Source organism: Theropithecus gelada, chromosome 14 (genome assembly GCF_003255815.1).
Source record: "Theropithecus gelada isolate Dixy chromosome 14, Tgel_1.0, whole genome shotgun sequence".
Taxonomy (NCBI): Eukaryota; Metazoa; Chordata; class Mammalia; order Primates; family Cercopithecidae; genus Theropithecus; species Theropithecus gelada.
Window position 1 is genome coordinate 57,164,395 of NC_037682.1, and position 14,904 is coordinate 57,179,298.

Sequence of the window (14,904 nt, forward strand, 5' to 3'; positions counted from 1 at the left end):
GATCTGGGAATTTCTCAAAAGCCAGGGTAATCACACCTTTCGAAAAAATGGCAGAGCTCTTGGAAAACTAGCAGAGAGAATAAGTGAGGATGTGTTAAAAACAAAAACAAAAGCAAAAGCACTTGAACTCAGCACCTTCCTCCTTCCCTAAATAATGGTCCCTTGGTTCCAAATGCCTTGGACATTATGGGAAAATGCAGTCTGCATCTCCTCTTTGTTAATATTTAGATTAAGATATCACACTACACTTGTTTCAGATTTGTTTTCAGATAGTTGGCACTTGGCAATGTCCTTTTGTTCATTTCCACCTTTGTTTGGTTATGGTATTCTGAGGACAGTAATGTTCTCTTATGTATATCTTGTTTCTCACATGCTGAGGACATCTAGATAATGTTTTGTGCTGTCGGTAATCCTCTGAATTCCCTAAGACAAAGCCTTTATCAGCTTTACTGGATAGACTTGACTTTCACTCCTGCAATAGCATTTGCTCATCTTCTGATGAGACACTTGGCAGACCACTGCTTATTGCAGTAGTGTGCCTTTTAACATTAGGTCCTTAACGATTCCTGATAAATGCTATCATGCTTTCATTATTCATAAGCTCAGAAAACAATTGGAGAGAAATGAATGTCCATAATTAAAGTGTACCTTCCCATAACCATGGAGGAAGGGACTGGAATCTCTAGATGCAATACAAGTATATTTGCATTATGGAATTCTTGCTTTGTAATGGAGAAACCTCCTAATTGTAAAATTGTTTAACACAGTCTTGAATGAATTTGTTTAATGAAAATAGAAGATTTTCAGGCCAGGCGCGGTGGCTCACACCTGTAATCCCAGCACTTTGGGAGGCCCAGATGGGTGGATCACCTGAAGTCAGTAGTTCGAGACCAGCCTGGACAACATGGCAAAACCCTGTCTCTACTAAAAATACAAAAATTAGCTGGGCATGGTGGCACTCGCTTATAGTCCCAACTACTCAGGAGGCTGAGGCAGGAGAATCGCTTGAACCCAGGAGGCGGAGGTTGCAGTGAGCCGAGATCATGCCGCTACACTCCAGCCTGGGCGACGGAATGAGACTCCGTCACAAAAAAAAAAAGAAAGAAAAAAGGAAAGAAAAGAAAATAGATTTTTGTCATTATTTTCTTTTGTGATAATTTTTCCTTGACTGAAAACCTAGTTGTTACAGTATTGTAGGAGATAGTACATGTAGCAGTTGCTTTATCTAGGCTAGAAAGTAGAAAGGTATGGTGGTTTAGAAACGTTGAAAAATTATTTTGAGAAATGATATGTGTTCATAAAACATTTTTTCAAAGACAAGAAATATTGACATTTAAATAACATTGAAATTTAATACTTTGGTATGTTGATAATGTTTCTGTGAGGAAAAACTTAAGTTTTCATGATATTTTAGTGAGTAGGATAAAAATTTTCTTTTCCTGAAAATTACATTTTAGCTTTCTGAGTCCATGAGAACTGACTGTCATATGAAAATGTGACGGTACTTGCACAATTGTGGCATACTTCCATATCCCAGTATTGAAGCGTTGCAATGTGGCATATGTGCCCAAGCACAGCCCTTAAAATATTGTAATAGTTAGAAGTACAACTTCGGATCTAGGCTGCCTGGATTCAGATTCTGGCTTCACCACTTACAAGCTTTATGGTGTTCAGCAAGTCTCTAGGCCTCCATTTTCTCATCTATAAAATAGGGATAATAATCTCACCAACTAAGGGCTAGGTGAAATCATGCATGTAACACTCTTGGCACATGGTAAGTACTTATTAATGTTAGCCATTAATACTTTCATTATTACTGAAAATGTATATAGAATATTACTAAAATTGCATATGTTTTCCTAGTTGTATCAAGGCTCCTTTGGGTATAAGTGTGGGAATAAACTAGTAAACAAACCAAGACATTTCATTTTCAAAAGTGATAATGTGCTGCTTCTAACCTCAATTTGCTCTCTGAGTTTGGTGAGTTTCCTAGGGTACTGTGGTAGATTGGATTCTTGTTTCCAATTAATTATTCCTTTCCTATAAATAATTTGTACATGCATATTCTTTGCCATGTGACTTTGCAGTTCCCTCTACTAGAACTGTTGAAGGCTATTTTCTCACCCTACTAATGTTGGTTTTGGCTGTTATTCTGGCTGATGGAATGTTAAAAGGGTGTAATGTAAGCAGAACCTTAGAGGTGTTTGCATGATTTCGCTTGCTCTCTTCTATTTCTGTCACCTGCCATGAGAAGAGCATGCCTGCAGAAAGCCACAGGTTCTGGAATTGTGGAGATTTGTGGAACAGATCTGAATTCAGTCTAATACCTGAAGTTTAGCCTACCACAACCAAACTCTGCAATTAATTGAGAAAAATAAATACTTGCTGTTACAAGATACTGAGATTTTTGCAGTTGTTTGTTGTGTGGTTGTGCAGAAAAGAGTTAACATAGGTGGCCTAAACTGCTATCCTTCAAAAGACCTATTTATTTGCAAGGTTGACCCTTGGCTCATTTCTGGGAACTTAGCTAATTTTGTCTAAACTATTTGTGCAAACAATATGGTTTATGCTGAATACCTACTTTCCTTCTGGGAATCTGGGATTTGGGTAGGTGCTAGGCAGAGGCTGCCTGTGTGACCATGGGTGCTGAGTCTCCAATGGGCTTCCATAGTTGGCAACATTTCACACATGCTGTCACAACTAATTGCAGGCAGAATTAAGCACATCCTCTGCAACTCCCCTGGGAGAAGATACTTGGAAGCTTGCTCGTGGTTTCTCTCGGATTTAGCCTGAAGTGCCTTTTCCTTTTGCTGGTTGGGTTTTGCATCCTTGCACTGTAATAAGTCATAGCCATGAGTACAAATATAAGTGTTAAGTCCTGTGAATCCTCCCAGTGACTTGTCGAACCTGGGGGTGATTGTGGGGACCTCTCAAACATAGTTGAATAACTACTGCAATAGTAGACTAATACAGGTACAAATAACTAATTGTGCTAACATTAATCTTGACCTGTTATTTGATCTAATGCTGCTTGCAATGCGAGTTGCTGGCCTGGATTCATAGGCTCCCATAAACAATGCTTTTGTTCTAAAGGAATATTTTGTCCCTACTTCTACTCCCACACGAGAGCTTTTTGTATAAGGCTTAGGTTTTACCACAGGCTTAACCAGATTCCCATTGTTGCAAAGATGTATTAGTGAATCCTTTAAATCACTTCCCTTTCTTCCCAAGCCTGACTTTTGCTTAGCTCCCCTTAGGGCCTATAGCTGTTTGGCTATGCTATGCATATCCTTTCTCTATGGAGAACCAACCCATTGTGTTGGGTTATAACAAGTATTGCTTCAATTCCAAATGTATTAATTTGGGCCCATTTATCTCTTACCCTACCTTTATGCTATAAGTGTTACATGTATTACACCTACATAATTATAAACCCCACAAAATAGTGATATAATTTTTGCTTTAAATTGTCATGTATGTTTTCAAGAAATTAAGAGAAAAAATTTCTTGTATTTATCCAGATAGTTATCATTTCTGATACTCTCCTTTTTTCTTAACTTTTGATCATTTTTTTGATGAAGTATCTGTGGAAGTTTGAAATGTTCTTTGCTTATATGTATTGTGTCACTTTTCTCTGGATGCTTTCAAGGTCATCTCTTTATCTTTGATTTTCAGCAGTTTAACAATGCTATTGCTAAGCATGTTCTTCTTCACATTTATCCTGCTTGGGGTTTGCTGAGCTCCATGAATCTGTAAATTTGTACCTTTAGCCACATTTTGGAAGTTTTGTCATTATCTTTTCCTTTATTTTCTGAGACTCGAATTACTCATATATTAGACAGTTTGATATCATTCTATAGATTCCTGAGACACTATCCATTTTTTAATCTTTTTTTCTATTCTTTACATTGGATGCTTTCTGTTGATCTATCTTCAGGCTTACTGGCTCTTAATGACTTAATGCCAGTACATTGAGAAGCTTATATGAAATGGTCAAATTTCTTTTAAAAGTACAAAAACAGTTACACAAAAATAGAAAATCTGAATCATTCTGTATTTATTTTTAAAATCATATCTGTAATAAGGAACTTTCCTAAAAAGAAAACTTTATTCCCAAATGATTTCACTGTCTAATTCTTCTAAATATTTAAAGAAGAAATAAGAGAAAACTTACACATAAACTCTTGAGAATATTTCTCAACTCATTTATAAGGCATGTTTGCCTTACAAATAACAATACTTAAAAATGACAAGGATGTTACAAGAAAATTGTTAGCCAATATCTCTCATAAATTATAGTCATAAAAATTTCAAGCGATATTAGCAAACTGAATCTAGAAATATATAAAAGAATAGCATATCATAATTAAGTGTTTGCAGTATATTCCAGGAGTGCAGGTTTGGATTAACATCCAAAAATCAACCAACATAATTCACTATATTATAGATAAAGGAGAAAGCTATATAATCATCTCAATGATTTTGGGAAAAGCATTTGATAAAATTCAACACTAAAACATGAGAAAATCCTCAGCAGACTAGGAATAAAAGGGAACTTCTTTTACATACTAAGAGATTTTACAAAAAAATCCAAGCAATTAGTATCATTCTTAATGGCAAAATATTGAGTGTTTTCATGCTAAAGTTAGGGGAAAGGCAAGGATGTTCTCTCTCACTAGTTTTCTTTAATATTGTACAAAAGGTTCTAGCTGATACAGCAAGGCAATTAAAAGAAATAAAATTATATATATTGTAAAGGAGAATAAAACTGTCTGTACTTGCAGATGACATGTTTATATACATAGAAAATCCCAAGGAATCTACAAAAAGTGAATTAAAGAGGTTGCTGGATGCAAGATCTGTATATAAAAATTGTATTGTTATATATTAGCAATGAACAATTGGGAAATAAAATTTTAAAATACTAATTGCCACAACACATAAAACACTCAGTGAAAAAACTAACAAAATATATGCAAAATATTTATACCAAAACCATGAAATGTTGTTGAGCAAAACTGAAAAAGACTGAAATAGATGGAGAGATATACCATGTTTATGGTTTAGAATATTTGGTACTATTAAGATGTCAGTTCTCCCCAAATTAACTTACATGTTTAAACCAATCCCAGTTGAAATCTAGAACACTTGCTTTTTTGTTATAAATTGACGAGATGATTCTAAAATTTATTTGGAGATACATAAAACCTGAAACAGACAAAATAACCTAAAAAGAACAAAGTTGCAAGACTTACATGACTTGATTTCAACATTTACTACATAGATACAGTAATTAATGCAATGTGGTGTTGATGTAAGGATAAACAAATAGATGAGTAGAACAAAATTGGGAGTCTAGAACTATAGACCCATGTTTATACAGTCAGTTGATTTTTGACAGAGATTTCAAAGCAATTTGAAGGGGTAAATGACAGTCTTTTTAATAAATAATGCTAGAACAATAGTAGATATATGTGAGGGAAAATGAAATTTGACCCCCTAGCTAAAACTGTACACAAAAATTAGTTTGAGAAGGGTAGAACTAAAACTAAAAGCAAAACTATAAAGCTTCTAGGATAAAACATAAGGGACTATCTTCCATCCAGCAGATAGTCAAAGATTCTTAGAACACAGACACAGAAAGCACTTTTAAAAACTGGTAAAATGGTTCCTAAAAATAAAACACATTTGCTCATCAAAAGCATGTTAAAAAATAAGCAAGCCACAGACAGGGAGAAAATGTTTGCAATAAATATATATGACAGAGGACTTGTATGCAGAATATATAAACAACTTCTATAGCGCAATAAGGCAATTCATGTTTTAAAATAATCAGTAGACTTGAACAGACACTTCACATAGGAAGATATACAAGTAGTCAATAAGCATATGAAAAGATGCTAAACATCATTAGTCATCAGGAAAATGGAAATTAAGGCCACCGCCAGCTATCACTACATACTTTCTAGAATGGCCAACATTTAAAACTAACAAGTCCAGATATTGGCAAGGATATGGAACAACTAGAATTTCCCCACCTTGCTGGTGGGAATGCAGAATGGTACTATTCTTTCAGAATATAGTTTGGCATTTACTTTTTGTGTGTGTGTGTGTGTGATGGAGTCTTGCTCTGTCGCCCAGGCTGGAGTGCAGTGGCACAATCTCGGCTCACTGCAACCTCTGCCTCCTGGGTTCAAGCAGTTCTCCTGCCTCAACCTCCTGAGTAGCTGGGACTATAGGCGTGCCACCACACCCAGCTAATTTTTTGTATTTTTAGTAAAGATGGAGTTTCACCATGTTAGTCAGGATGGTCTTGATCTCCTGACCTCGTGACCTGCCCACCTTGGCCTCCCAAAGTGCTGGGATTATAGGCGTGAGCCACTGTGCCTGGCTGGCATTTACTTTAAAGGTTAAGCATTCACTTACCATTTATCCAGCAATCCCAAGTTCACAAAAAGATTTGTAGTGTATGTTTGTAGCAGCTCTGTATATAAGCTGCCCCAAACTGGAAACAACCGAAATATCCATTAACAGAAGAATGAGTAAACAAATTGTGGTATATCCATACAGTGGAGTACTACTTGGCAAGAAAAAAGAAATGAGTTACTATTACATGGATGAATCTCAAAAACCTACGTTTCAATGGCATGAGAATATACAAATATCTGAATAAAAATTCAATTAAAACTGTTAAGCAGAAGAACTCAGATACAAGAGTACATAATGCATTCTTTTTCATGTATATGAAGTTTAGAAAAGGCAAAACTAATTTATGTCGAAAAAAGCAGAATAGTTGTGGCCCCCAGCAGAAGGTTGACTGGGTTGTGGCAAGAGAGAACTTTCTTGGTAATTGTTCTATTTATTGATTGTGGTGTTTGTTATACAGGCCTATGTGTTTGTCAAAACTCATCAAACTGTACACTTCAGATATGTTATTCTACTGTATATAGATTATACCTCAGTTACAAAGAAAAGAAACATATTTATATTTTTTTGTAATTTGCAAGTTAGATTTCATTTCTGTTGACTCCACACAAGACCCAGATCTTTATACAAGTAACCTTAGAAGTCTATATGTTTGGAAGTCAATTTTTCTTCTCCCTTAGCTTTTCTTTCCTTTCCTTCTTCTGAAAACCATAGGGATGTGAGAGAAGGTCAGTAGCCATTACACACAAAACTATAGCAGAAAACTTATATCAGAATTTTGTCATTTGGACCTTGTGCAGGCCTATAATTTGAATGTGTGACTCTAGAAATTGTTGCTATGGTGATAAACCACTTTACTTAAATAGCATGTATTTTACTCAAAATTCAGAGAAATGCTAACAGTTTCTAGTAATCATGCACTGGTATTAACTGGCAGGGATATGCCTAGAGCTTACAGGTTTTGCATCCATTATCACCAGACAAGTTCATCAGGTTAAAGCCATGCCAGTGAATAATGAAATATGTATAGTTAGTCCAATTTTCTTGTTACATATCTCCCCTTGCACACATGGAGCCCCCTTTTCAAGATTAATAATATGAGCTAGAGAAATTAGGCCAAGGGTACTGAATTACAAAAAGGTGAAACTGGAGGAATGCTTGTAAGGTCATCTTTTCCATCATTCTGCCTCGAATAGAACTGACTGTTCTTCAACTGTCCCAAATGGTAAGAATTTGCCAGAGATGAAGAACAATTGAAATGCTGCTTGAGGCAGCCCTTGATGTAACCGTCCTGACTGACTGCAGCACTCAGAGATGCTGTCCACCTCCACAGTGCTGAAATATGCCTCCTTCTTCATTTTATAGATTTTGATTATATATAGCCTCTTATTCTTTATCTTTTAGATTGAAGAGCACTCTTAAAAAGAAACCTTCATTCCTTAATCATATTAGTAGCCTGTCTGTAAACATTCTCTGGTCCCTTTATATCTGTTCAAGCTGGTTGCAGTGTTTCAGGTACGAATTCATCATGATTTTATAAAAGGATAGAAATTTGTTTCTTTGATTTCTAAAATGCTTTCTGATGATAGCTAGGTTTTTCTGACCAGTGTGCCATGGTACATTAGACCAGTATCTTCAAAGAACAGCCTATAGTGACTTTTAGGTCTTCTCTTGGATTGGTAAATATATGCCCAACAGTCTCATAATGATCATTTAGAATCTTTCCCCTAAGAACTAAGTATTGAAATTCCTCTGTTATCTTTCTCCCCCTTTGTACAATCTTATGGGAGCTCATCACCTTCTATTTGCTTTTCCTGACCTGGAAGATCTTATAGCCTTGGCAATTTCATTTTTCATTTCTCTGTTCTATTACTTACAAAACTATAAAATTGCATCAGTGACAGCATAGATCCCTGAGGAATCCCACCAGCTATGAGAGAAGAAAAGGAGAAACGCAAAACTTAGATAACCTATAACCCAACAAAATAAATCACTGAAAAATTAAGATTTGTTCATGTTTCTAGATAAAGCTTGGAAGCTGGAATTTGCCTTGCCCACTCCAGGAACTAAGAGGCTTGGCTCTTTGCGAAGAAAACTATGGCCTGGCCTGGAGGTCACCATGGTGGCCATTGTGCATTCGTGTTCCGTTAGCATCAGAGGAATGGTTTCAATGAAGGATATTTGAGGGGAGTCTCAGACTCTTCTAGAAAAACTATTAGGATACTGCTTCCTAAACAATGGCATCCTAAACTTCATGCAACTGGAATTTAGTAAAGAGAAATGGTAAGGCACACATACACATACAGTATTTTATAAGACAAACCCATATACACAGAAGCATAAACATTTGCATATTGAGATCATCCTGGCCAACATAGTGAAACCCTGCCTCTACTAAAAATACAAAAATTAGCTGGGCATGGTGGCGCGTGCCTGTGAGTCCAGCTATCGGGAGACTGAGGTAGGAGAATCACTTGAACCCGGGAGGTGGAGGTTGCAGTGAGCCGAGATTGTGTCATTGCCCTCCAGCTTGGGCGACAAGAGCAAAACTCCATCTCAAAAATATATATATGTATTTGCATAAAGGCAAGTAGATTTGAATTGATGTTACCAGGTTGTGAAGGAGCAAATACTGTGATTTGTTTCAGTGCAGCCAGCATTAAGCTGATTTTGGAGCTCAATTAAAATATGGATGACTGTATTAGTTTTAACATGTATTAAAACCAAATTGACAAAGAAATAAGAAAACAGGCACTCTTATATACTACTGGTAAGATTATACATCAGTACAACTGCAGTGGAAGGCAACATGATGATATCTTTCAAAATTACAAATCCGTGTACCATTTATCCAAAGAATTTCTCTTCTAAAATATATATCCTGTAGAAAAACTTACGAATGTGCAAAGTGTCATGTGCAAAATGTGCTTGCAAAAGATTGGAAACAAACCTGAGTGTTCATTGTAAAGGGACTGGTTAAATAAATTATGGTACTTCTAAACAAGAGAATATTGCATAGCCAAAAAAGAGAATGAGGACTTTTTCTTTCTATGAATTGACATGGAATGATCTTCAAGATAATCATTAGTTGAAAAAAGTCAAGGTGTAAGAGTGTTTATAGTTGGCTACTATTTGTATGAAAGGTGGGAAGAAAGCATGTCAATAGATGAGTGTATTTGTCTGTTCTCATACTGCTAATAAAGACATACTGGATAATTTATAAAGAAAAAGAGGTTTAATGGACTCATAGTTCCACCTGGCTGGGGAGGCCTCACAATCATGGTGGAAGGCAAAGGGGGAGCAAAGATACGCTTTAGGTGGCAGCAGGCAAGAGAATGTGTGCAGGGGAACTGCCCTTTGTAAAACCATCAGATCTCGTGAGACTTATTCACTATCATGAGAACAGCACAGGAAAAACCTGCCCCTGTGATTCAGTTACCTCCCACTGGGTCCCTCCCACAACACCAGATTATGGGAGCTACAATTCAAGTAAGACTTGGGTGGGGACACAGCCAAACCATATCAATGAATTAGATTGAACCATAGGAAATTGCCATTATTAGACTGTTTTTGACCTGCAACCAATGGAAATGATAGTGGAATGACAACCATATCCATTTGGTTCCACCTAATATTTGCTTGAAGATGCATAAAATCTCTCTGAAAGTGTACACTATAAATTGACAGTATTGGTTGTCTTTGGGGGGCAGAGCTCAGTTAACTATGGGGTAAAGAGGAGATTTTGAACATTGTGAATATTAAATCATGGGGATGTACTATCTGTTTAAGAAATAAATAACTAAACTTACAAAAAAATCAATGTGGCTGAGGAAAATCATTTTCTTATCTTACTACAAAATGAAACAGAAATATCATATTTCTACACCAAAGCAACTGAACATTGTTTAGTTTTCTTTTTCCTTCCACTTTGCCAGAAGACTTTAATAATGATCTTAAGATATTGTATCCAAGAAGAAAATACCAGCATCTATAGAGTTTTTGGGAAAAAGAAAAAAATTATCATCAATAATTCTGTTCACAGAGACTGTTTCTGAGTGTTTCTTCAGGAGTGACTGCAACTCCTGAAACTACTGTAATGACTCAACTACATTAACAAATGGAGCAGTGAAGAAGAATGGAACCCTTAAGCCAGATAAGAATTTAAGTACATTAAAGGAAAATGAATCTTTATTCCTGCTCGATAGAATGTTAGTTGTAGTGGACATGTTGAAAACTACTTCCTCAACAACTTGGATGATAACTCAAAATCCAAGTAGAAATGTCAAAAGAGAGAAAGTTACACTTAGATTCACCTTTTAATAGGATTTGTATGTAAAGGTAATTAAATTTTATGAATTGAAATTTTCAAGATAGGGTGTATATCTTTTAGAGACCAGCAGTGTACTAAACAAAGCAACTTGTTCTCAGCCAGATGCTCTAACATCAGGGGTGTTGTATCCTCACCTTATCACTGAACATAAGGAGTTTTCAATAAAAATACAACCTATGTGAAGGAATACTAAAGAATTTTAAATATTTTCTACCTCTTAAAAGAATACACAGAAGCAACCCAGAGGTTTTCTTGGGGGAGAAAAAGAACTAGAGAAAGTGACCTTTTTACATTTCAAATTTTATACAAATTAAAATTTTAAGGTGCAAAATGATTTTTAAGTATTACCTGCTCAAGAATTAGCATATGCTGGTTATAAAATCAGACACACGTGATGTTCTGAAGAGGCACACTTTAAGGGCTTTCTTCGGTAAGCAAACATCAGGTAGATTTTCTTTCTTGAAATATATAGATGCCAAAAGTCTTACAGGACCCAGACTTTTACTGCAGCCCTGGGAAGTCATGGATTCACTAGGCAAACATATATTAAGTGCTACTATTGGATATAAAACATCATTACATCACAAGAACCTGAATGATCCAGGAAACACTGCATTTATTTTGTGTTACACACCATCTTATCACACTCTTTGAAAATTGTTAACCTGATTTTTAACCCAAGTGTGCTGTGACTTTCAGGTAACCAGAGTGTTAAACTTGTGAGCTCTTTCCTCAATCATCCTGTGTAAACCAGAGCTTCCCTCTCTCTACCCCAGTGGCTTGGCCCCTGTGTTGCTTGGTAGGTCTCCTGAGACAATCTCTACTCTTTTAGCACTCTATGCTTCAGCTTCACTTAATTAAAAGTGATCACTTTAAAAATAGGCCTAAGGTCAAAACGGACCCTGCTTCCCTCCTGACAGCAGGATTCAAGAGCACTTCTTCCTTTACTGTGGATTGAGGCAACCTGAGAAAATACAACTGCCTCTTAAAACCCCATCTGCTTGTTTTCTACTCTAAAGCTCACATAGTACTTTTGTGGCCACACTTTCTCTTCATTCTCATGGTAACCTCTTGTGGCAAATGTGCAAATATTATTTGCCTCCACTTAAGGGCAAGGAACAGAGAGGCTCAAAGAGGTCCATAGTGGTGTGACTGGGATTAGAAACCAGTCTCTGGAATTAATGCGGGAAGATAGTGGGGATGTGAGTGTGGGCCTTATGTAGCACTTTATACCCAGAAAGAATAGTTACGTTGTACTTGTCAGGGTGTCCATACAAATGTCAGAGCTTGTGTAGAAATCTGTAAAGATGAAGTGAGTACAATTATGTCTAAGTGGACTTCCCTGCACAAATGTTACCAGACATTTACTTACATTTTGGATAGCAGAGGTTTCCAAATTGAGCCTGTAGAGTTTGCTCCACACCAAACACTGAACAATTCAGTTTTCTTAAAGGTGCAAAAGGATCTTTTGGCATTTAATGATAATGTTACAATATGACTAGTTTGTACCCTATGTATCTAGAGAGTGCTCCCGCTTGAAAATCCTGGACAGCCTTGTAGTTCCTTGCATCTTTGAATTGATGTGCATTGCTTTGTGTCTGAAAATTAATCAAGACCTTTTATTTGCAGTCTACTGCTTATGAAAAGCAATTTCCTGCGACCAGTAAGGACAACTACGACACATGCAGTTCAAGTTTCACATCTAACAAACTCCTTCCAGCTGAAATCAAGGGAGAAATGGAGAAAACCTCTGTGACTCCAAGCCAAGGAAGAGCAACCAAGTATCCTGCTAAATCCAGGACCCTGTCCAGAACCAAAAAGAAACTCTAAGGTTCCTCCAGTACTGGACGGTACAAAAACAAAGCTGCTGTTGTTAGCACTTTGATGAGGGGGTAGGAGGGGAAGAGGACAGCCCTATGCTGAGCTTGTAGCCTTTTAGCTCCGCAGAGCCCCGCCATGTGTTTGTACCAGCTTAAAATTGAAGCTACTTATCTCCAAAGCAGCATAAGCTGCACGTGGCATTAAAGGACAGCCACCAGTACGCTTGGCTGTGGGCTGCAGGGAAAATCAACTCAAGATGTACACGAAAGTTTTTTAGGGGGGCAGATACCCGCAATTCAAGGCCGTGAGCACACTTGCTCATTTTTACTTCAAATTCTTATGTTTAGGTACAGCTATTTATAGGGGAAAACAAGAGGCCAAATATGGTAATTGAGATTCCAAATGATACGTGCACTTTGTACTAGAAGACTTTGTTAGAAAATTACTAATAAACTTGCCATAGGTATTACAGCAGAAGTGCTTCATTCACATGTGTTTGTGAGATTTTAGGTTGCTATAGATTGTTTAAGACAACTTATTTTAAACGTAGAAAGATAGGAGATTTTGTAACTGCTTGCCATTAACTTGCTGCTAAATTCTCAATGTATTGATTAAATCAATAAAAAACAGATGTTACTCAGCACATTAATTTTTATGTTAACAAGAGGTGAATATAATAAGGTCCTCTAAGCCTTTATGCAAATTATAAGTTTGGTCTACTGCTGCAATGGTAGGCACACATCTTTGGGGAAGATCATGAAGCAAGAAACAGGGGAACATACCTCATTTCTCTTCGCATTATAGACATCTCCTTTCCACCTGGGTAACTAATTTTGCCAGTTGAAGTCAAACTGGGTGAATAGCTGCTTTCCTTTGCTTCCCAAGCAAATTCTAAAGAAAGAATTTGTAATTGCTTTTACCTTCATAAAGACATAACCTAGTTCCATTCCAAACCCCCAAGGAATTGTCAGGTCTCCAAAATGGCCCACATCTGGCCAGCTGAGCACATACTAGTTGCATTTAAATCCACTTGGTAACTAAAAGTAGTACATGTGCTTCTCACAATTAGTTTAGAAGACACTATTGTGATTCTGAATGAGTCAAAGATACCACTGGCCTGTGTTGCCCCGCGTGGTTCTGCCAGTATTTTCTTAGTACCTTCAGTGTGCTTCCCTTGGGGGAACCTGCTGGTCAAGGCATATCTGGTGGAAATTGTCTGTATTTTATTTTAAATTGGCATTAACATAGCTGCTTCAAGATCTTTCTCCCTTCTTGATGACTAGTTCCAGTCATATCGGAAGCCCATAAACCATATTCTGAGCTCTAAGCTTTCTCTCAGGGTTTAGTGAGCCAGTCTTTAAAGGGCATGCTCTGTCCACCTGAAGAGAATTCTGGCCTCATTAGCTAAGTGAAACCTTCCCTTCCCTAGTAGTAGCCTCAAAGGCAGATGTGTACGCTTCAGTTCTGTCACCTCTGGCGGGGAAAAGCAGGGACCTAGTGCACGGTGGCTGCTTGTCTCCTTGCAGAAAAGCCTAACCAACATGGTGGCTTTGATTCTGCCTATTCTCTGGGCCTGAAAATGAAATATCCTCTATATTCAAAATACTCTTACTTTCACAGCGATACTCTTTTGGGATTAGAAGATCCTGTTGTCAAATAGAGTACTATCCACATTTCTCTTGGCCCTAAAAATGATTGATTCTGCTCAGTAAACTTGAGCAAAGGTCCAGAATTAACCACTAACTAAAAGATGAAGTCATTTTATAACACATTAGCGTGTCTTCACCTTTTCCCACCTCACACCAGGCAAGGCCAACCACCCAGCCTACCATATGATGCATTCTATTAACGCCCCTCCATCAAGACGTTCATTTGATTTATAGGTGTCATTTTAATAGAAATTTAGCTCACTCTTTCTAGAGAGAATTTCCACATCATTTTCATTACTTATTTGTATTTTTGTTACTTCATTGTGGAGAACACACTTGAACCAGGCCATGTCTGAGCTTTGTATTCCAAAGGATGTGCCTCTTTAAGGTCTGGGGATATATGGCCTTCCTTCCTCCATTTGCTTTCAGAACTGTGAAAAAATGGTGCTCTTCCATTTCAGATTGACTTTCAATGACTGATAGGCCAACCCAAAGGCACCAATGACAAACACTGCGATACCTCCTGTGCTCCATAGCGTGGGGAGCTGGGTTTGGCTGTGATCCAGTGGGACATAGCCTGTCTAGGACAGCACAGAGCAGGTGTTATTTTCAAGGAATACAAATAGTGATCCACATTCCAACTTGAGTAACAGATAAGACAGGCAAAATATGATAAAA

The 14,904-nt window shown here is 37.2% G+C and overlaps 1 protein-coding gene across 13 annotated transcripts in view; it reads left to right on the top strand.

Moving 5' to 3' along the window:
- The window catches only part of STK33 (serine/threonine kinase 33), a 218,642-nt gene extending 205,422 nt beyond the window's left edge, over nt 1-13,220 (top strand). For all 13 annotated transcript variants that reach the window (XM_025358063.1, XM_025358056.1, XM_025358057.1 and 10 more), the window contains one exon: nt 12,386-13,220. In XM_025358063.1, coding sequence (XP_025213848.1) covers nt 12,386-12,586 — 201 coding nt within the window. In that variant the 3' untranslated portion in view covers nt 12,587-13,220. The remainder of the gene's footprint in view (nt 1-12,385) is intronic.
- The last annotated feature ends 1,684 nt before the right edge of the window (nt 13,221-14,904 follow it).